Raw genomic sequence first — 23521 nt, 5'->3', positions numbered from 1 at the left:
GGCAAAGATGCTGGTTCTCTTGAGACTCCTGTATTTTTCCCTGGCACTGCCAGTACTGCCAACTAGGTCATATTTCAAAACCCTGAGAGGGCTGGAATCCGGTGTTGTATGTGGGACTGCCCATAAGCGGGTTTTCATTCCCATGCTTCAGTGTCCTACGCTGGAGGGTGGCCTTGGAGTGCCAGACCGGAGCTGTATTTCGCAGCCTCATAATTACAGTGGCCCATGTGATGGATAGTGGAAGACAAGATGGGAGAGAGCAGGTTGGTGAAGGCAGACAATGGGACCTTGGAAGTGTTAGACGGGCTGCTCACACCTGGAGATCCGGCTAGAGTAATGGGTAGGCTTGCATGTGTAGTCAAGCAAGTTTGGAATAGATGTATGCAGCCTAGGTGGGCAGGGGTCCGTTATGCACCACAGCTGCTTTTATAGGGCATACTGCCCACCAGGGCCTGCTCGGGCCCATGACCCTTAACCATGGTGGAAGGCGGGGATAATGCAGGTGGCAACCTCTACAGTGACGGCATCCTACATTCATTCCAGAGCCTGCAAGAACTTTATGACCTTGGCTCTGGCCTCTTTCTGGTTCATAATGCATTTATACTGGCAATTGGATACACATGGGCAGCAAGACAGAATGAACCAGCAGTACACTGGGCCTACAATGCCTTTTGACACACGGGTTGGGTTGCAGAGCGATTTCTGTGCTCTACGCAGTACTGCAGGCAAGAAACCCGGTATTCGCAGCTCAGGACAAATCGAAATGGGATGCCTCACTGGGGTGAAATTGATGCCTAAGAAGCAGACCATGGCCTCAGAGCAGGTAAATCATGTTTCACGAAAAGTGTGGCTGAAATGTATGCAATTCAATTGTTTATATCAAACATACCTCACACCACACTGCCTACACGCAATGTTCCAGAGAACCTCATCAGTTTGCCCGCTCTGTGGCAATGCTGATGCCACGTTTCTACACATGGTCTGGGAGTGCCCACTTGTAGTGCATTCCTGGGTGCAGGTAATGGATCACAATGCAGCAGTGATAGATGTACGCTTATCACCTGACCCACTCCTATGCCTCCTTGGGATCACAAAGCGCACTAAGCACAATAAATATGACCTAAAATGAATAGATCTCGCATTAGCCCTCTTCAAGCGATTAGTCGCCATGGGTTGGAAAGCACCACACCCACCTACAATTAGTTGCTGGCTCCAGGCAACACATAAGTGGTCTCTGGCAGAAGCGGATGCTATGGCACATGATCAATGACTGCAAGGGGGCAAAGGCGCAGTTACACTTTGGGACATCTGTGTCCTCAAATTGCTTGATTAGATGAACCCTCCTGCACCGTAGCCCATAGAGCCTGTTACAGTGAGGTTGACACAGGTTCAGGGGAGCCACCCTGGGGACCGTGTACATGCACACATAATATGCAGGGAGATCCAAAATATCTCAGAGGGCTCTGCCGGTGGCTACCCCCCCTGTTCCTGTGACCCGGGCGCAGATGTCTGCTGGCCCTGCCACTTTACAAACTATATAGGATATGCAGCACATCATTCTCTCACCTACTGTGCATCCGCGGATCCAGCCGGGGGTTCGAAAAGGTTTTCTGTTATTTGTAAGAGTTTTTACCTACGTAGGATACTCCTCTGAATGGCGAGGTACAAAAACTCTAGATGTGAAACTTCCTTTGCCCCCTTCTAATGTCTTTTCAATCTGTATCATGTTGTCAATGCTGTTATTGAAATAGGGCATTGGGTCAACTATGGTCATTGATCTATTGGTGGTAGTTATCGTTTTATACTGTATTTCATGTGGAAGTCTTGTTTTAGATGCCAATCAAGAAATGTAAACAATGCTTGTAAGGGAAGACCCAGGATGGAATGGAGCAGATGTCCACCCAAAACACTGGATTGGAAGAGAAGTGACATTTTATCCTTAAAAGGGAAGACCTTAAGTCTAGGAACTAGTGGCAGCCCAGAGAGAGAGAGAGAGAGAGAGAGAGAGAAACTGCAGCATTTTCTGAGCAGGGAATAATTGGGCAAGAGGTTCTGTGGATCAACATCTTCTGGACTGAGGAGTCTGTTCTGCATTAAAGCAATTGCTTGTTTGGGGAGCCAACTGAATGCAGTCCTTTGCCCAGAGGAGGAGAAGGCTATATGGAAAATGCTTCCTTTTTTGGATAAAAAGATAGTTGTTTCTGCCTGCTTTGCAGAAGGAGACAGAGAGTGGACGGCATGCGATTGGCTAGTTACTGAAAATAGCAAGTTATTATCAAAAAATGAATGATCATTTTAAACTATTCAGATACTTTGAGGCTGGGAAACATTTGAGTGATGTCTTGATCAGCCCAGACTTTCTGTGGCCAGCTGTAGGGAACCAATACAAGTGAAGGAGCTCTCGGAACAGGAATCTGACAGAGGAGTCATGTTGTTCTACAGAGCTTGTTAAAGGCACCAATTTTCAAGAGCTTACAAACATGCCTTATAATGCCAAAATCCCCCAAAAGACCTAAGTAATCTGAACTCTTCCCCCTGAGACTGTGTCTAGATCACATTTATCCTAGAGGTCAACACATGCCATCTAGACAGTCAGGGCAATGACCCCAACATACAATCAGGAAACAATCTCCTGCAACACATCACTATACAAAGGCATCAACAGCCCAAGGTATATGAGTGTACTGGGTGTCTGTACGCTGTGGCAGGCAGTAGCTGCTCGCGGGCCACGGAAGCGGCGAGGCGGGGAGGCGCGGGATGTGGGTAAGGGAGAGAATAAACAATGTTTTTTTTTTTTTTTTTAAATCACTTACTTCCTCCTCTGCTCCTCTGTCCCTCAACGCTCCTTGCTGCAGGCACAGGCTCCCAGCCTGCCCTGCACCATTCCTGATGCTGCTCAGAGCTTCCACGCAGACTGGGGAGCCTGTGCAGGCTCTCTCCAGCCCAGCAACTCTGTTGCTGGGCTGGAGAGAGCCTACAGTGCATGTGTGTTTGGCCGGTCCGAAATGCCCTGGGGTGGCTTTAGTTTTTGCCACTGCCTCGGGTTTACAACAACTCGTAAATCTGAGGCAGCGTCAAAAGCCATGGGTGTTGCGGTGGAATTCCCACAGTGACACCCATTGCACACCCCTCTGATGCAGAAATTGCGTCGGAGGGGCCCATATTTACAAGAAGGAGTAATGCCACAAAAAAAGTGGCGTTACACATCCTTGTAAATATGGAGCAGTGCCTCACGAAAAGTGACGCTCCGGTGGCACTAGGGGATCTTAAATATGCCCCTAAGTTGGTAAAGGAATTACCAAACCAGATGGACCCTATTAGTATATCTGATGTCATATGAATTATTCTATCACTTGTAGAGGAGCACAGAGCTCCCTTGGCTTAGATGGCCTTTGTTCAGTGCACCCTGCAGGGAAAAGATATCAGTTATTGGAGCGGCAGTTGGGCTGCAAAAAAGATACAAAGTATTCCTGCGGCTGTATGTCAGAAAACCGTGCTACAAAAATATAATAACCAGAATATCAGCTAATAAAATATAGTAAATAGGGGGTATATATAGGTAAGTATAGATTTTCTATTTTTAACTCCACATCTTCATACCTTGAATATGTGTACATTGTTGAGGTACATATATGCAGAGTTAAGTATACTTAACTATATACACATAAATCCATAATATGTTTGCAGTTGATATTCTAACCAGGATATTTTTGTAGCACAATATGTAATACTTGATATTCTGATAGTATACATTTTAAAGCCTTTTTCTACTTAGTTAAAGAAATCAGCTGTTTTCTTCCCAACTATAAACAACTAAAAGCAGAATATAATCTGTAAATATAAACCAACGTATAAGGGTAGAATTTGCTTCTATCTAGCTTCAAAGTCTGGAACTCAATTACAGAAGACATTTGAAGGAAATGAACATTGTGATAAATTTAGGAGGCTCTCAAAGTCAGGAATGTGGTTCCAGCACAGCGGGAATGGTGGTGGCCAGCGCCTACAGATGTTTGAAACTTGAACAGTGATATAGATCAACCATATGTGCTATGGCAAGGTCCCAATTCAGCAACCCAAAACAGAAACCAATGCTCCAGTGGTACTTTGGTAGGTCTTTTCCCTACTGCTGCTTAGCGCTCTTGAGATGTCAGAATTGGATCATGGCTTGGTGTGGATGTATACTTTGGGTTTGTTGTCACAAATGTAGCTATTGAGACGTCTATCAGGTGTGGGACGAGGGTTGTGCTGACATAGATCTGTTTCACCTGTCATAATCTGAATTGAGAATTGAAAGTCATTTTGGATGAGGTTGAAATAAATTTTCAGGCCGTTATCTGTCTGAAAGGGTTCTCGTTCATCCTTCACTCCAACAAATTAGTCAGATCGATCCCCATCAGACATTTAAATATCACTTTCAACTAACATGCAGTATAACATTGAGGCAGAAGGTATTGCTGAAAAGGTCCAAGATTCAACTCGGTGGGTTGAGGAAGTGGTTTATATTTTCAAATACAAAGAACGTGGCAAAGCCATAATACATGCCGACATGGACATGACCAACAGAGCAGTACCACTGGACACCCATATCACCAGACTAAAAGAGGCACCCATCTCAACTGTCAAGCATGAACTGAAATGTGCTCACTCCTGCTGGAACTGCACCCTGAATCGTGATATACCATGACGTTTTCATCTCACACTAATACCTACTAGTTCAAAGTCCTTTATTTTAGTGTCTTCTCTTCTGATTAGTCTTCCAGAACACTTTTGATGCTTTCAAAACACTATCAGGGACATGTTGGCTTACCTACTGGGTATGAGCGGTGACAAACGAGGCAGGCCACAATTGTTAATGTTCATTAACCTTTGCTGTTCTTTGGGTTATGCACTCCTGTTTTTTTACAATTTGAGTCCTATTAAAACCTTTAAAAAGTGACCCATGTTTTGCTAATTCTCATCTCTCCTTCCTTTTTAACTACACACACTGTGCTTAATATACAGTTATTAGTAAGGTGTTTCAAAAATTGTACACCTCTCACTCACAGCATTTTAATACCTAACACCTATTTGTGATGTTTCTACTTTTTAATAAATTTCAATTGAAATGAAAATATTAATTGACTTGATTTTTAATCAATCCTTCTTCGCCATTTAGATTATTGAATTCAAGTAATTCCATCTATTGTATGGAATTTCACTGTGAAGAACCTTATGATAATTTGCACTCATTGCAACTGTAGACCAATGTTCCTTCATCAGGAGCTATTCTTCACTATGTTCCGATAATTTTTATTAAAAACTCTAGAAATTAGGTTTTAAGGATTTCAGATTTTCATCTATTAGGCCTGTGACCTCCAGCTATCTTTCACCATGCTAAAAGCACATCATTTTCTTAACAAGCCATTGTCTTGAATTCTGTCCTCTAAAATGTTTCTTTTCCAGGTCGAGCTTGGACAGCTTAGTTGCAGAGCTCTTTTTCATCCTCGCAACCAAGAAAACTCCAGGAAAGGCTTACTTACAATTTCGACTAATACCGCTACATGGTTCCTTAGCTGCGATATGCTGCTGGATGAAAACTGCTGAAAATGTTCTTACCTATAGCAAAGAGGTCGTGTAGAGGTATTTATTGTTTGCTATAGGCTTGCCTGGGCTCCCACGCATTGCATATCACTTTGTATTTACTGGATCTGTCCACTGGGTATTGAGGCCAAGCAGGTAGATGATATCTTGTTATTGAAATTATGTGCTGATTTGCATGGAAAGCATGAGGACCCTTGAACCCCCTTGCTATTTTTAATAAGACATGAGTTATGCTAACTACATGGATTTTCATCCTGGTATTCTGAATTTGGAGCAGAAAGACTTGAGGGGATAGTAAACAGCTGTCAGTTCAAAGACATTTGTCTGCAATCATTTTCTCAAACCATTGGTCCTTTATGAAGAGACCTTGTAGATGTCATAATTAGGACAAATTAGAAGTGTCTGGGAGCCAGACCCTCAGATATAAACCACTGGACGGGGACCAATCTTTTGGTCCCATCCGTTGGAGACTGTATCATCTATGTTCCCTTTACGGTGGATTGTGTGCACCTTTTCTTCTAAAAGCACCCAGGTTCTCTTTTAGGGTGCACATGCCCTGCAGGCACAAGAGCGACTTTGTCAGCTGCTCATTTAAAACGAGCGGCTTGAAAGTTTTGTCTTGGTGCATGCCGCACTCATGGTCGCTCCGTGAGAGGTTTTAGAGAAGTCTGGGGGCAGTCGCTGCTTTTTTGGGCCTTTGATGGTAGGAGTTGCACCAAAGAGCATTATTCTGAAAGGAGCATAACGTTGCAAACGTATTTGTTGTTGTTTACATATGGTATTGTAAACAAGAATATGAAATTAAGCCTTTGAAGATGAGAGCAAAATCAGAAGGTGGGATTGTCATAAGTGGAGCAGGCAGAGAGCAGAAGTGCTTGCTGCGCTGTGAGTCTGGCCGGCTTCCTTCTACAAAGGTTTATGCTACCTACTTATTAGGTCTTTATTTGTGTCTTCATCTTTTTATGTTTTCGTTTTTGTAAGTCATACAATTATTTGTGTATCTTTTTATGCATTTATTTAAATCTGTGTGTCTATTTTTAGCTACATGTATGCATGAATTAAGGTGATATACAAGACGAGCTAAAAACCTAGGAGTGGCTGCCTCAATACCTTGCCGTGGTCTTCAGGGCATAACATATGTATCTATTGTGCTTCATTAACTCAGCGCTGCACGGACTAAAGGGTGGCTCTTCAGCGCTTTACACAGGGAAAGAAAGAAAATGATAAACATCAGCGTACAATTTGAGCTGCTTTACAGCCAATGGGCTCTTTGCATAGAAGACATCTAAAAACACATTACATTGAGTGATAAAACAATACAAATGTGAACTGCAGTGAAAACTCTGCACCTCCGTCCGAAAGCTTGTAAAATGAGCTGGCGCCTTTGTGCTCTTCTCTTGTGTAATGTTTGTGTTGGTAGCTGTATAGCGCGCAATCTGCCATTAACACCGTAGCACTTGGTCCACATTGTGCTTTACTGTTTCTGTGTATGTAGCACCAAAAAGCCCACGGAATAACCAGATGCTCGTTGTTGGAGGGAGAAGGGGTGCGTCTTGTTTTTTTCACGGAGTAGCGAGAACAGGCAGGTGTCCCTTGAGGCGCTTTCTCAAGGCTGCTTGGGTGGGTTATTTCCGGAGGGAAGCGGGTGGCAGCCGGGTTACTTGACAGATCAGCCTCCTCTGACGGATGTAGAGATTTGTGAATGGAGTCCGGGAGTCACGGTGCAAGTAGCTTTTGCATAGGCCGATAGCTAATCTGAACACCTGTTTTGCAGGTGACTGTGCTCTTTACTTCATGTGCACCACGAGTGGGGTATCCTGTGGGCTGGCCGTGGCTTGTCAGACTGGGACCTGCAGAGGCAGTGTGCACGCTCCGACCTCGCGTTTACTGCGGAACGTTTTTTGTTTCCTCCGTTGATATAGTTGTTTGAAGTCCTTGAGCACAGTGGGAAAGGAGGAGAGTGTAGGGACCGGAGTGTTAGCAGGAGACACAGGGCTGCTGAGATATTGACAGTGAGGTATTAGAGGTAGGAGGGGAAAACATGTACCAGGGCAGTCCGAGGCAAGGTTCTGGCTTCGCTCTAAGAACCTGTGCACGAGCCAAGTGCTGATAATGTGTGGCATGTAAATTAAGCAACCACATCATGCAAAAATATGACAAAGTCTCTTCAAAATTCAAAAAAGCATTTTTCTTTATCATTCGGAAGCGTTTTGCTTTAGTACAACAGAATATTTCACTGCATTGAAAAGCATTTAATAAAACTGACAGTTTTTACATATGAACTTAGAAATATGAATGTCTCCTGACATGACAACTTTGCCGTCAGTGAACTAAGAAGTAAGGGCCAGATGTAGCAAGCCTTTTGCGCCTCGCAAACTGCGAAAAACGCAGTTTGCGAGGCGCAAAAGGCCAAACGCGATGCACAACCACAAATTGCGAGTTGGAACCATCTCGCAATTTGAGGCTGCGACTCGCAAATAGGAAGGGGTGTTCCCTTCCTATTTGCAACCGCATCGCCATGCAGAGTTGCTTTGGGACCGCGAATGCGGTCGCAAACCAACTCGCAGTTACCATCCACTTGAAGTGGATGGTAACTCATTCGCAAAAGGGAAGGGGTCCCCTTGGGACCACCTCCCCTTTGTGAATGCCAATAAAAATATTTTTTCAGAGCAGGCAGTGGTCCTATGGACCACTGCCTGCTCTGAAAAAAACGAAACCAAATGGTTACGGTATTTTTCTTTTTGCAGCTCGTTTTCCTTTAAGGAAAACGGGCTGCAAAAAGAAAAGAAAAAAACTGCTTTATTCAAAAAGCAGTCACGGACATGGTGGTCTGCTGTCTCCAGCAGGCCACCATCCCTGTGAGTGCCTAGACTCGCTATGGGGTCACAAACTGCGACCCACCTCATTAATATTCATGAGGTGGGTCTTTGCAACCCCATAGCGAGTCGCAGAAGGTGTCTGAGACACCTTTCTGCATTACATTTTGCGAGTTGCAAATTGTGAGTCGCTAGTACTCGCAATTTGCAACTCGCAAAATGTTTTTTTGCTACATCTGGCCCTAAGTCAGTTGTCATGAGCACCCCACATTCTTATCATAGGTGGAGCAATATTGGAGTCTATTAAATCAAACCGAAGACACGTTTTGTACAACAGACATCTTCAACGTACATATTCCAGGATCTTCTCCTATCCAATAATGAAGAAACAATAAGTACAAGTAAATAAAGTATTTACCTTAGATAACACACAATTCTGTCAAGCACAGAAGCCTGACATGAAAAAACGTGAGCTCTGTTTAATGCTCTCCCACACTATTCAAAGCAAATTTACGTAATGGTGCAAACATTTGAGTTCTGTCATTAGCGTGCCTGTGTAATGCAGGTGCTAGTGGAGTAAATATCAATAGAAACTGGCTGATCATGTTAATATATAATACGTCTGACTTAAGAATACTACATGCAAATGCGAGTGAATCAGAATGCATCTTTTACATGTAAGTGGCATAACCTACTGACTTTGGTAGCTCACTGTAGGAAACATGCCAAAAAAGGTGGTACTGTCCTACACTCACACATTGTGATTGCTTTCATAGTGAGTTGTTGCATGTCTTTGGAGCACACAGCTTTGGCTGCAGAGCACAGAGACCCTTCATTGCTGCACAAAGAAGAAAAAAATAGAGGGGACATTGTGTATTATGGGGCCTGGAGGATGCAAGTCGTATATTATGCAAAATTATGTTGTTTCCAATTATGCAGGTCAGATTTATTAGGTTTCCATTCTTTCCTGAGATGACTAATGTCTGGATTGTGGCTGAGGTTACTTTCCAAGTATCTTCTGCAGATATTGCTTTGAGCAGCTGATCATCCAAGTAAGGAACCACTTGAAAACCTGAAGCCTATGGTGGCCGACAACAGACACCATTCGCTCTATCACTAGCCAGGGGGCTGACATAATCAACCTGCACAACTAGTTCCACCTGGTTACATTTGGCTTTATCTTTAAGCAACGAAAATGTTAGATATTGTGAGTGTAGGAGTAGACAGCTTGTACATCAATTGAGTTTAGGAACTTGCTTTCTTGTAGCAGAAGATTTTTTTTTTTAAGTATCAGCATCCTCATGTACTGTGTCCATATCCATTTTTTGGGGAACCATCGGCTTAAACTGGTTAGCCCTGCACCTTTGTCTTTTTGACCAGGAAGCGCTTAACGTGTACTCTCTTCCTTAACTGGTTCTTCCAGACTTTATCAATTGCCTAGTGAATGAGGTCCTGTTGATATTTATTTGTAAAATATAAAACATGGCCAAGCCTTATGTTTGCCCTCAGCTAACACAGAAACAAGGGCTATTGCTTTCCCCGGCATGGCTTCAACTGGGATTGGGGAAATCCCAAGGAGAAAAGAAAAAAGTCCACTAAGTCTCATGACTGGTAACAGATAGAACAGGCAAGGTGCTGCAGCTGAACAGTTGTTGAAATATGGTTAGAATAAGATGAATGTTTTAGAAAAATAGAGAACATTTGATGCAGTGGAATAATTCAATAATATGACCTCCAGTGGGAGTGAAGCTTTAAGTCTCTCCATCTCATTTCCCACCTGCCTGCTACATCCAAACAATGAGGCAACTAGGAAGAAATTGTTTTCAATTTTTTCAGTACTGCCATGTGTTACATTTAAGAGGGTTTGCCAGCCCGAAGACAAAGAATAATTCAAGGAATTCTAAATTTATGAAAGAGTTAATGATGGACACATATGATATGACACTGGATTCTTCAAGGTGGGCAGAGTTGAACTTTGAGACTGGACCCTTTGTATTAATCCACTTGAAAGGAACATAAATGACAGCTGCGAGAGGGAATCAAGTAGTGATACATAACTCTTCATTCTTCAAAGAGGAGCTTGTCACAATTTCTGAAATAGGTGGCTGCAATGAGTTTTGGAAAACCACTGGTTGCTCCTCCAGCCTGCATTCATTTATCTCTGGAACCTACTCAATGACTGTGCAGCAGATTACTTTGAGAATAAGATTAGTATAATATGTGATGCACTTCCATCACAATCTGCTGATTTGTCAGAGAATTCTAGGTCTTCTGCCTACATAAACATGGTTTTACCCTTTCTCTCTGCAATTTCAATTTTCCAGAATAATTCCCAGGAGATTTGTTATCTGCAGTTTCCTCTGGCTCGCCTTTGGATACTTGCCCTCTCTATATTGAAGGAATGCCTCCCACTAAGGCTGCAGGATCTGTTAGCATTAGGCAAATAAACATTATTATCTTCGAGACCTTCTCAAAGCACTGGAAGCAGGTCTTGTTTTCCCTTTGCTAAAATAAAAACATATGCTAACCCCTTGATTCTTAGCAAATGTGGGCCTTCTCTTAGCTTTGTTTGCCAATTAAATACGTACAGAAGGCAACCAGCAAGCAAACACATCGTCACTGGGGAATAGTCTGGTTTCCGTCCTTCTCACAGTGTGGAAACTGTGTTGATCTCGGTGTTTGATGGCTGACTGCTGCTGGCAGACCAGAGCAGTTCTTCGGTCTTGCTGGATATATTGGCTGTATTCATTAGTTTCTCAAGACAATTTGCTGCTTCGTTTAGAGGACTCTGGAATTCATGATCGGGCCCTGGTTTAGATTAAGTCCTACCCGTTGTTTAAGGCTTAAGCTGTGTATCTTGAGTCATTTAACTTTATATTTAAATCTCTTTCCCACTCTGTACCTTAAAGAGCCTCGCTTATTCCCCAGGGGCATAGCTTCATCAGTATGATTGGGGCAAGGGGGGGGGGAGTTAGCTTTAGATTTCCCAGCAATCTTGCTGGCGCATTAATATATTATACGACAAGCAAGGTGCATGAGAGGGGTTTAAGGGGCAGTGGAAAGGGAGAGGAATGCGGATTGGTAGGTGTACTCAGTGAGATAAAGCACATTAGTTTGTGAAATAACCAACATTTTTGCAGTCTTTCCTAACAGAGAGAGGGAGTGTGTGTGTTTTTGTCTATGTGTATAAAAATTCCTGGTGAAATCCGACAGACACCTCACCATATCCAACTGAAAGCACCGGTACCCAACTATCACAAAATGCATTTATTAGGGGACGTAACCCACCCGGAAGCAACCCCCTTGTAAATCCCACCATTTTCAGTCTTTATGTTCCTCCATTGCTCTGATCATTCAATTCATTTACTTTAAATTGATGTGTTACGTTGAATATATGCAGATTTTTGTAACATTGAAAGGCCTTACACAGAGTGCAGCTGCTGCCACTTTTAGTACTTGTATGTTGACTGGTATGGATTTGATGAACAGAAACTCTCTTAATTTAAATATAGACAAATGGAAGTCCTGGTGATCTCTGGACGTAATTCTTCCAGTGCTTTTCCTAGATGTTTTTGCCTAGTCAATTGGGCACTGCGCCTATTTCTTCCTTTTTCCATTAGCAAATGTTGCTTTTCAGTTTGATCGGGATCTTTCCTTGGTTGATCAGGTCACTATAGTATTTTAGGGTTGCTTTTTCTGTCGAACCTGTTCTGCAAGATTGTAATGTATTTATCTGTACATACTCAGCCTTTCGTGATGCAGGCTACCATGCTCAATTGCTTGGACTATTGCAGTTATTTATTTCTGGCATCCCCTGCATGTATTTTGGATCATCTTCAGAGAATCCAAAAAGAAGTCCTTAATCACCCCAAGTATTCTTTTACCTCTTGTCCTCGAAGGCCTTACAATCGCTGCCAATTTCAAAGATGGACCTTTTTCAAAGCCCTGTGCGTTGTATTTCTGGCCTTTCATCGCTTTGGACCTATTTACTTGCAGAACAAATTCCATTATTATTGTGCTGTTTCCAGCCTCAGATTTAAGGAGGCTCATCATCTGGTTTTCCCAAGGCCTGCCTTTCCTGTGCTAGTGGCTGAGCTTTTTCAGTGTTTGAAGTCTGGAATGCTCTCCCAATCTACCTTTGCTCTATTAACCATTTGTTGCCTTTCCTGAAAGCTTTTAAAACCTAACTTTTGTTCAGCTAATTGTATCTGTGTCATTCTGGTTTCCAGTTGTTCTTAGTTCAAGCACCAGGGCACTTCTTTAGGTAGCAGCGCGCTCTGTAAATTATTTTTCCATTACATTTTACTGGCCCCTCCCCCAGTCCTACAAGCACTGCAAACGAGAGTTTATAGGACATGGAAGCTCCAGTTTTCATTCAGCTCAGGTCCGTGAGGAACTGCCTCCTGTATAGAAATGCACTTCAACTTTTTATCTTTCATAGAATGGCTCAGTTGAATCTCTCCCGGCCTGAATTTACCATTGTCGTTTTTATAATGTGGTGCTTTTAATTCTGTATGCTGAATAATCAGAACTGCTTTGCTTGTTTGTAAAGGTTTTAAATAACCGTACAATAAAATTGACTATGATGTCTATGGCCACTTAAGAAATGAAAAATGTATGATTTTGTTTCTGAAAGTCAAGCCAAAACAAAAAAATGCGTTGAACCAATGCTTTGATTCTGTGTCAGTTTCAGAAGGGATTTTCTGCACTTATGGAAAGTTAGTCTTGGCACTCGTGATAGGCACTTCAACAGAAGCCCAGAATCTGGACAACAGTTTACACTAACATTAGATAGCAGACAGCAAAGAAATGCAACTATCTGAATACTACAAGTGCCCTCCAACTTCAATGGAACAATGTGTGCGTGTTTCATGTAGGGTCTGCACAGGTTTACGTCCTCATTCCTCATACTAGCACACAACACCAAGAATTTCCAACACTGTCCAGTGCATTAATCTATGAGTAAAAGTGTTGATTCACAGCACTTACTGCAACAAATCTGTGTATGCCCACCCTACTATGAGAGAAACTTTAATTGCGGGAATGCATCACTCCCCTTGTTAGACCCGGCATCCTTAGGGTGGTCTTACCCCAGACTTTTTGCCTTTGCCTCCTGTTTTGTTGCTGTATCTTTTTGTTGGCCTTAGGACTCTGAGCGCTTGACCACTGCTAACCAGTGCTAAAGTGCATGTGCTTTTCCCCTAAAACGTGATAGCATTGGCATATCCCCAACTGGCATATTTAATTTACCTGTAAGTCCCTTGTAGAGTGGTATCTCCTATGCCCATGGCCTGTAATTTAAATGCTGCTAGTGGGTCTGCTGCACCAGTTGAGCAACCCACTTAACGGGCCCTGTAACCATGTCTCAGGCCTACCACTGCACCCTGACTTGGCATTTAAAACCTCTTGCCAAACCCTACACTCCCCTTTTCTTACACATGTCACCTCTCAAGCGAGTCCATAGGGCAGGGTGCTAGGTAAATAAAAAGGCAGGATATGTGCTTCCCAGTTTCCATGTCCTGTTAATGAAAAAAACATCAAGTGGTTTTTCATCACTGTGAGGCCTACCCATCTCATAGGTCAGCATTATGAATTCCTTATCATGACTTTAAGTTCTAATTCCTGATCTGAGAGGAGTGGCTGGATCATTTTGTAGCACCATTAGAATGGTAATAATACATCCTCTTTATTAGTAAGGTCAGATTTATTGCTACCATTTTAGAAATGCCACTTTTAGAAAGTGGAAAGTTCTCTGCACTCATTGCCCTGTGAGCCTACAACCTCTCTCCAATACACATCTGGCTTGGTTTGGGTAACAATTCCACTTGTGCATTCACTTCAGAAACCCACAGCACAGGATACTCGGCCATATCTGCATTCATCTGCATACTGATGGCTCTTCCTGGGGAAGGGGTGTAGATGACCTCACACATCTCAAAGGGTAAAGGCTGGAGTCCATACAAGAGGGCTGATTACCTCCCACTGGCTGTCTGAAGTCAAAACTGACTTGAAAGGGGGACCTGCACACTTCACAAGAATTCTCTGTTGGTCATCCCCCACATCAAAGGCACTTTTCGGTACAAATAGTGGGCCTCCTGACCCACTCAGTAGTACCCCTCTGGACCAAGAAGGAACTCTGCTGGAGTAAATGCGCCTGCGTCAGAAGGACTGCCAGCTTGCTGTGTTTGACTGTTTCCAGGAACTGCTGCCAGACTTTGTGGAGCTGCCTCATTGCCTGCTGACCTCTGACCAGCATAACACCATCCTGAGCAACACTAAGGTTTCTCCGGGGCCTTGTTTGCATGCCCTGTTCCACCAAGAACTTCATCCAGTGCAGCTAAATCAGCTGCTACCGGCCATCTCCAGGGACCCCGGAGACTCTTGCGGCTGACCTGCCTAATCATCCAATTCCAGCTGTTGCTCTCTGCAGGAATCCCTTTGTTGGTGCGGCCCCCACTCCAATGTCAACAGTTCGGTCCTGCACAATCCCCAAGACTGCCACCGTGCTCTCGAGCCTACAAGGGGCCTGGCGCAAGGCTGCTCCTCCAAGAACAAGTCTCCTCAGCGGTTGTGCCAGGACATGTGGGCTGTCTCCAAAAGGGAAGCTGCCTCCGTGCACCTTGTGAGGGGTCCCACACTGCAGCAACACCCACGGCTTGCCCGAGCCAGTGTGGAAGTTTGCTCACCAGTTGTGCCGGCGCACTTGGACCGCATAGACTGGGGAAGCTGCCCCTGCCCCCATTGCCCATTACTTACCTGAACCAATGAGTCTGGGGCAAGGTGCAGCCAAAGGAGCCTTCCTTCCTTCCTTCTTAGCTGCATTCTCGTCCACACCAGCATTTCTACTCATAGCACAGGGAAGGAAGCTGAGCCTCAGTGAAGACAGCATTCTCGGTGGCTCGCTTGACGAGGGAGCATCTAGGCAACTACCGTATTCTTCAAGGGCAAAGCACCTCCACATTTTCCTTTAAATCACGTGAGTGTGCAGAATGACAGCTTTTGACAACAGTACCAAGTTAAGTATTTTAAGCCTTATTAATTGGATTATTGTCGTTTTTTATCTTGTTTAAACTTATACAAATATTCTCTGTTTTTGTAATACCATGTGAAGTCTTTTTGTGGTGCTTACATACCACTAGCAGTGACCGGCTAAGCACCGTTCTTCCAGAGATTATTTACTTCTGTCATTGACCAAACTAATACTGTCTTCACAGAGAAGGTTTGGGTAGGCAGACAAGTGAGGGTTGCCCATCTTTTGGGTACAGCATTCCCACACGTAGTTCATCTCCACATGTCTGCATTTTCTCTTCTGGAAATTTTGGAAATTCATCTTGTGCCAATAATGCGGATACAAAGATCGCAGTAGAATTTAGCATGTCCCTACAGAGGTTTCATTTTCTTACACAAGGGGACCTTCCTATGTGATAGTCCTTATGCTGGATGTGAATCTTGCTAGTGCAAGGAGACAGAGAAGAAATTAGCTAGTTGGAGTATTGAAAGCTATTGCTACTTGCAATCTAGTCTCTATATGTGAACTCTTTAGCTTAAGATAGACCTAACCCCAACATTGGATCTGAACAATACTTCATTAATCACAGAATGAAGCACAAGTAAATTTTAGCAACACTTCTTTTCAGTCTATGTTGCAGATGAAGCTGGAGAAACTTATAGACCAAGGGCTTTTCTCCAAAGTTAGGGTCCATTTATGTTTTTGAAACAATGTAGATCGGACCATGGTTGGCATCTTGAGGCCATTGACCACACTTTATAGTTAAACAAATGTAGTAAATTTAAGGAGGTCAGACGGAAAATTAGGCTAGTGCTCTTTGGTGGATGACAAACCAATGGGAAAGATGCACAATTGGAGATACAATTGTAGAATGGGCTACGAAATACAACTACCTTAGTATACAGTTTCATTAATTGGCAATGATCTAAATGTCATCTAGCTGCTTTGAAAACAAAGGCAGCCTCAGTAACATATTCCCTTCGGTGTGTGCACACCAAAATACTGCATCACACGCTGACTTAGTAGTATGATATAATCAAACCAAAATGAACACTTGTGTATCAGAGGACTTGCAGGGGAGTCTGGCCAAGTAGCTTGATGTTGTACGATATGGTACATCTAGAAATCTGGTCTGTGCCTGCTTTGTGGATTTTGATAAACAAAACATATTTATTGAAGTTTTGTTTAGCTCTGGTGGCTCATTTTACTAATACCTGCTTTAAACATTGATGTCCTAAGAGGGATGTGTTGAACATGTTAATATAGAAGACCTTAACAAATTCTGCTTCAACAGTGCCATGTTCCACGTATGCCAACATAAAGGTAAATTAGACATTAGAGTTCTGTGGCATTGAGTCCACATACAAGAATTTAAAGAGGCGATCCTATTGAATTTAGGATTGAGATCCTGTGGAGGAGGTTACTTTGATTTTGCTTTTAAGAACAAATGTTCTGCTTCTATAATGTTGGGATCACCTTAGAAGATATTTATTCCTCTTTCCAGTCCTTCTTTTCACCTGAAATATCAGAGGTTCTGTCTACGGAATGGTAAGAAACCGTTCTGCACCATGCCATTTAAACCAGCAAGTATGTTCACTAAGTTCTAGGTGCCTTTGGTTGCGTCCTCCTTGAGGTTGTTTAACCCACTAATACTTTGATGACTTGCTGATCAAGAAAGTAATATTCGGTCTCTTCAATGCACAGACTTCAAGATACCAATTGCATCTGTATGCTACTTCTGACACTTGGGTGGCTATTGAACCTGAAGGACCTGACCATCATCACATCCCAACATCTGACTTTTTGTGGGGTTTTCTTTAATAGTAGGTTAAGGAAGGTCTCACTGCCTATGAAAATAATGGAGATGCTTTAATCCCATTTACAATGCCTTCACTGCGTCAAGGAGGCATCAACTCAACAATGGCAACAGGTGGAAGATGATATGGAGGATGGTATGGCTTTTGCATGCTTGTGATTTCATGGCTGCGTCCTCCATTTTCTGGGTCATTGGGATCAAGACTCATGGGACTACACTTCCTTGATTTCAGTATGTTATGCACTGCTCTAGACCTTGAATTATAGTTTTTCCAGAACTTTTAAATGTTGCTGATGTGGCCTGCTCGTAAACCTAACCCTCACCATGAATGCAGCCTTCATTGGTTGGGTGACAACCGCTGAAGTTTGCATGTGCAAAATAGTAACCTGTAGAGGCCACAATAGCTTATACTTGGATGCAATCATTGGCCATCCTGAGAACTGTACAGAAATTATCAACCAGACTCCATGGTTACCCTGGCCTAGTGGGCATGGGGAACACAGTCACTAGGTCCTAGGCAAACCAGCATGGTAACATAATAAATATCCCTGGTGGTGGCAGACTTTTCCCTTTTGTAGTAGGTGGAGATCCCAATTCATAACATTCAGGCCGCACGCATTAGAGAATGCTAGAGAGGATCAACTCATCAAAGCGTTCTATACATTTCATGAGCTTGCCATCAGCTTCAACACCATCCATCACATTTGTGACAGATTCGGCCTTGCAGAGAGTTTTACTCCTGCTTTTCTGGCTGACACCATGAGAGGAGGCACTGCAGGCACTGAAAGCATAGACATCACATATACCATAAACAGTGATGCAGCAGGCACTGGTGGACCCACATTCCAAGCCAACACTTCCCGCTCTTGGAGATGGATGCATGCTATGGTCTTGATCAGCAAATCATGTTGCCATTTTTGTCTTGTGCTGAGGTGCTATGTATCACATTTGAGCCTCATATTTCATATTAAATCTCACAATGATATAGTCATATTTTTACCTGAATTTCATGATATTTCATTCCTTGTTTCCAGTGTCTGGATTCCTTAGACAGCTCCTTTGTGAGGAGCACCTATTGATTTTCAAGTAAAATAGCTTGGGCAGCAGGACCCTAGCTACAGGAAGGGGCATCCTTACATCTAGCAATCTGAACAACACAAGAGGACTTTCCACTGTATTCAGCCCTTGCTCGAGAGAAATGTTTCTGGGAAAGAAGGCTCTTCTTCCTGCACACTAAACAGGAGTATATATCCTGGGATCTTATTGAACAAAAGCTCTTCTATTTGTTTTTCCCTCCTTTCCCTGTCTTGTGAGAAGTCTATTGAAGTTCAAAAGGTAAGGATCAGTAGTAATCCTAGATATCTTAAGTAGTGTTGGAAACTTCACCTGCTACTCCAGAGGTTGATCTTTACATTTTTGTCTTATCTCTATCATAGACCATTCCTGGTCCCTAGTCATTGAGTAGGTTGGGTTTGATGTTCAGGCTTAGTAAGGGCTCAATTATCATATGTTTAGAATATCGGAAAGGATAGCACTGACTCTACATCTTCCTAAATGCCATGCCACTCGTAGATCTTATTTCAGATGATCCTTGCCTCCCTCATGGCAGACTTTGTTTTGCACCTCTCAACCTCCATCTTGAAATGATGGCTAGCATCCATTTTAGGAGTGAGGGTGCCCTGGGTAGACATTAAGGACAATATTGTTAATTTGTCTAGCCAATTTTCATCTTCAGAGCTGGTTTACTCATGGGCCAGGTATCCTGTTCTCACAGGAGATCTTATGATGATTCTGAAGGCTATGCAACCTCTCTCCCCTTTCCAGTTCATAGAATCTAGTATGTAGCCCATTGAAGATGTTGGCTGCTGTAGGTCTTTTTCTTGTAGCCAACACCTGAGCTAGAGGGTCAGCAGTCTTATGGATACTCCCTCATAGTAAGCCATTACTAGAATGTCTCTTCGAAGGGGAAGTTCCTTGCTGTTTCAATCCTGCTTCTTCATCTGAACCAGGATATTGTTTTACCTTCCTCTGGGTCTAAGGACTCTACACTGAATAATCTTTCCTTTGCTGTCTTAACATGAGTAGAGCTGCTACCAGGTAATTGTTTTGTGCATAGAACTCTGAGTGATGATAACAAAAAGCAGAAATAGCACTTCTGAGACACTGAGTAGATGGATAAGGTTTGGTATGTACTTTGTATATGAACAAGTTGGGATGCCACTGTTTGGTTCAGTGCCAGGTCATTTGACAAGAGGTACATCTGTTTAATGGGTTAAAATTGTAGGTATTTCATTGTGGAAATCTATAAGTTTGCACATGAACTTCACCAATTAAGTTTATTTCCCTTAAAGACTTTGGTTAAATGCTCTTGCAATTTCCTTTGGGTCTGGGTGTGCTTATCGCTGCATGAAAGGGAATAGTTCAGATCTGTGTGCCTAAAGGTAGTTTGTTTTGCACTTTTTTGATTCTCTGGTCTTGAGGAACTCACTGTTAAACAACTCTCCACATTCTCATTGCTACCAGTACCTATGAGTAACCTTCATTACCAGTGAGTACTCAGAACATTCTCAAATCTATTGCAGCCTTTACACCTCATCTAGAATGAATCCAACTTTTCCTCCCATTCTATATTGCTTGGGTGCCCCATGTTCCTGTTTCACTAATGAGAGGCAGTTTTGCATTTTCTTCTGTAAGGGTGTACCATGCAAACGCAATATGTTTTCCTGTTTGCAACAAATTTTGTGATTCACCCTCAGCTGCCCTACTGATTGTCCTTAAAGCATCTCCCTTTTAAAACACACTAGAAAATGGGTGAGGTGAGGCTAATGGGGGTTGTAAGCACCACATTAAATTTAGAATTTTAAGAATTATTCGACACTCTACTTCACCTAAACACCCATGACACTCAATTTTGAGGTTAATGTTCTGCGTTTTAGTACTTACATGGCACGAGGAGGCCCCAGCACCACCAGCGCAAATCATTGCATCTTTGATGTCATCGCCCCATCGTGTCTTGCACTCAGTTTCTCCTACAATGGGGAGTGCCACCTGTTGCAGGATGATGGCACCAGCGTTTGCTACAGAGAGGAAACAAAAGGCCATTGGTCACTTCTCATGCGTTTTCCGCTCCTGGTGCTGTTTCTGACATTAAGTCACTCGTGTAATTATCAATCAATTACAGGACCAAGGCTCTATTATGGCTTTTTTAACACCGAAGATACAGACACAAAATAAGGGGCATAAAACAACATATATAAACACACTGTATCATTTTTAGGGAATCTAGAATGGGGAAGGTAGCTCGTCAAAGGCCATGCACAGGAGGGGTTGGACACCCATGATGGTTTGAAGGCTGGGTCTGACTGCAGGCCAGGATTTGGTGGGGGGGGGGTAACCCCATACCCAATCAACTGCTGGCACCCAACCCCCACTGTGGACATCCTTTGGCTATGCACAGCATAGGTTGGTACCTGGGCCACCCTCCACATACACTCTACCCCCACATTACACATCCTCCACTGCGGACAACCTTTGGCTTTTTCCCGTGTGTTTTCTATTGTTTGGTAAACCCTTTCAAGTCCACCTTAAATAAAAAAAATTAAACAATTACATCTCAAAAACCTACTGAACATATTTATAAAAAACGCATCAATACCATGCTTTCTGAGTAAAGCTCTACAAGTTTTGTGAAAATCCATTCAGAGGTTTTTGCTTCAGACACAAGGTAGACAAGAGCAAAATTTCCTCTGTGAGCTAAAATGGGAAAATGAATCTTGTTTCAACACCCCCTCCCCCCCTCCCCCCCCCCCCTCACATGCACAGGTCTGCATGCAATTGGCATGCTGGACTTGAGTTCACTACACCAAACAATTGCTAAATTTGGTGCAGATCCGTTCATGGGGTCATTAGTTATGGGCAAAACAAAAACAAAATGCCTTTTTAATGAAAAGCACATCTGAACTACACAGCAGTGACATACTGTTTAATGTATATGTAAATAGAGAAGATGCTAGTCACTAGAAATACAAGAATAACTGACTGTTCACAGTTACTTTGTGACATTACTGTATTTGTTTTGGCGTAGATTTGACAGAATAAAAGCAGAATGCATGTCTGAAAATCACATTGCAATGACTCACAGAGCAAGATGGTAACCCATGCCCTGGACACCAGCAGACACGACTATGGCAACACCCTCTACCCGGGCACCACCCAGAAGAATCTGAAGAAACTACAGCACATCCACAATGCCTCCGCCAGACGCATCTTGGATGTCCCCCGCCGCACACTCATCACCAGACACCTAAGAGACCTCCACTGGCTCCCCGTCGAAAAAAGGATCAACTTCAAACTCCTCGTCCACGCATACAAGGCTCTCCACAACCTAGGACCCACCTACCTCAACCACCCCATCACCTTTCACTCCCCCGCTAGACCTCTCTGCTCAACAGGCACTAGCCACCGTACCCTCATACGGAAAACCTCAGCTGGAGGAAGATCCTTTGCCTCCCTCGCGGCAAAGAGCTGGAACACCTTGCCTTTCCACCTCAGGCAGCCACCATTGTTACCTCAATTTAGGAAGGAGCTTAAGACCTAGCTCTCTGACTGAAGTACAGAGGACCGACCCCCCCAGCACCTTGAGACCCTTACATGTGAGTTGTGTGCTCTACAAATTCTGATTGATTGAGCAATGTATTGGCACTGTAGAAGTGTGTCCCACTGAGTTAGCAGTTAGCAGTAGAGTTAGCTGAAACTAAGGTGAGGCTAGTCCGAGCTTAATGTAATGTGAAGTATCCGACATGCTGTTGGGATCCACCTAGAAATCCTTCACTAGTTTTCCTTAGTTCAGCTGCTGAAGTGCATGATAAACAGATACAGAGAGAAAATTAATTGTTTCTTGATTACAGTGTGTTTTCACGTAGAACGAACCTCATGAATGATTGAAAGGCAAATGAATCCACTGCAAGATAAGTTGATTCATAACAAGACCCTGAAGACTGAATATGCGATGACTTATGTAGCTTCCAGACAAGTTAATGAAGAACAAAATAGGTACATTGGAGCCACAGGAACAGTGAAGGATGAATTGCTTCATAATACATATTGTATGAGTATGATGAGCCACGACATACTTTTACAGGGTTCTGTCTCAAGTAAAGTAAGAAGAAAGAACATTTTGCTAGTGCTTCAAAGGAGCATTCTTTCTTCTCAAGACTGTGACTTCAGTGGCACGGATCTCAAATGTCTCCATTCCAATCAGTTTACTAGGTAGTGATTACTCTTTAATCAAAGTAAACTTCTTCATGATGTAGTAAAGCATTTCGGAGCTCCCCAACAAAAGTGACGAAACACTGACGCAAATTCTTAGCCTCTGCTTTATTAGGCCAGGTCAAATCAAGATTTGCGTTAGACAGTAAATCCCACTTTAAAACTTTATAATAGTTTTGAGTTACAAAAGTAACACAAACCAGACGCAAAGCTTTTTATTAATCTGGGCCCTTATCTCTAAAAAAGGCAAAGATATAACACCTTCAGCAGGTTAGTTCCTGATCGATGCCTGTGCAAGTGTAGTTATCTGTTTAGCCATCCAATCTTTGGTTTCTATAATTGAACTAGAAGTAAACTGAATTCCTGCCAATTAAATTTTCCTTGTGAACAGAATAAAGCACAATTTTTCTGCAGTCAAAGTAGGGGTGTTATGGCCATCTTCATGTAAAACAAGATAAAGCTGGGGGAGATTTTTGGGAAAAGTGTAGATTTTTTCAATTGTTTTACTTATTATTATGTGAGGCGACATTTTTCGGATTAAAAGACATTAAAGTGTACAATTGACTGCATTCACTGTAAAGGTGAATGCTGGCAGGCAGTGCTTAATCTGTAAGTAAAAACGTGCCGGTGGCCAAAGCCCTCCTCTCAAACACGCGGCTGCTGCAATTAAAAGTGGGAACATGGAGTACTGAGCCTGCGTAACCCTGAAGCAATCCCGGCCTCTTCAATCCATTTAAAGCCACTCCCTGCCCCTTCTGCTCACTCTAACAGCTTTCTACTTTCTCCCTTTGTGACGCTTTTTCATTTTTGCCTCCCTCCGTCCTTTCCATATGTGTCTTTTGCTGGCAGCAAATGCTTGAGGCACAAGAATAAGCGCCGGCCCTCAAAATAACCCACCGGTGCTGCGCACCGGAAACAACAAGCACAAATTAAGCACTGCTGGCAGGTTTATTGCGCTACCCTCAACTCTTGACCTGTTTGATGCTTTTTGAGAAAATAAAATCCTTGTTGAGGCTTAATGGTGTGTGGTCG

At 43.1% G+C, this 23521-nt stretch overlaps 1 protein-coding gene across 1 annotated transcript in view; it reads right to left on the bottom strand.

Annotated features, from left to right (window-relative positions):
* Positions 1–23521, bottom strand: part of LOC138268156 (chymotrypsin B-like) — a 114662-nt gene that overhangs the window by 6958 nt on the left and 84183 nt on the right. The window contains exon 6 of the mRNA XM_069217578.1: positions 20165–20298. Coding sequence (XP_069073679.1) covers positions 20165–20298 — 134 coding nt within the window. The remainder of the gene's footprint in view (positions 1–20164; positions 20299–23521) is intronic.

Source organism: Pleurodeles waltl, chromosome 12, assembly GCF_031143425.1.
Source record: "Pleurodeles waltl isolate 20211129_DDA chromosome 12, aPleWal1.hap1.20221129, whole genome shotgun sequence".
In the NCBI taxonomy this organism is placed as follows: domain Eukaryota; kingdom Metazoa; phylum Chordata; class Amphibia; order Caudata; family Salamandridae; genus Pleurodeles; species Pleurodeles waltl.
This window is presented reverse-complemented; position numbering and strand designations above follow the sequence as displayed.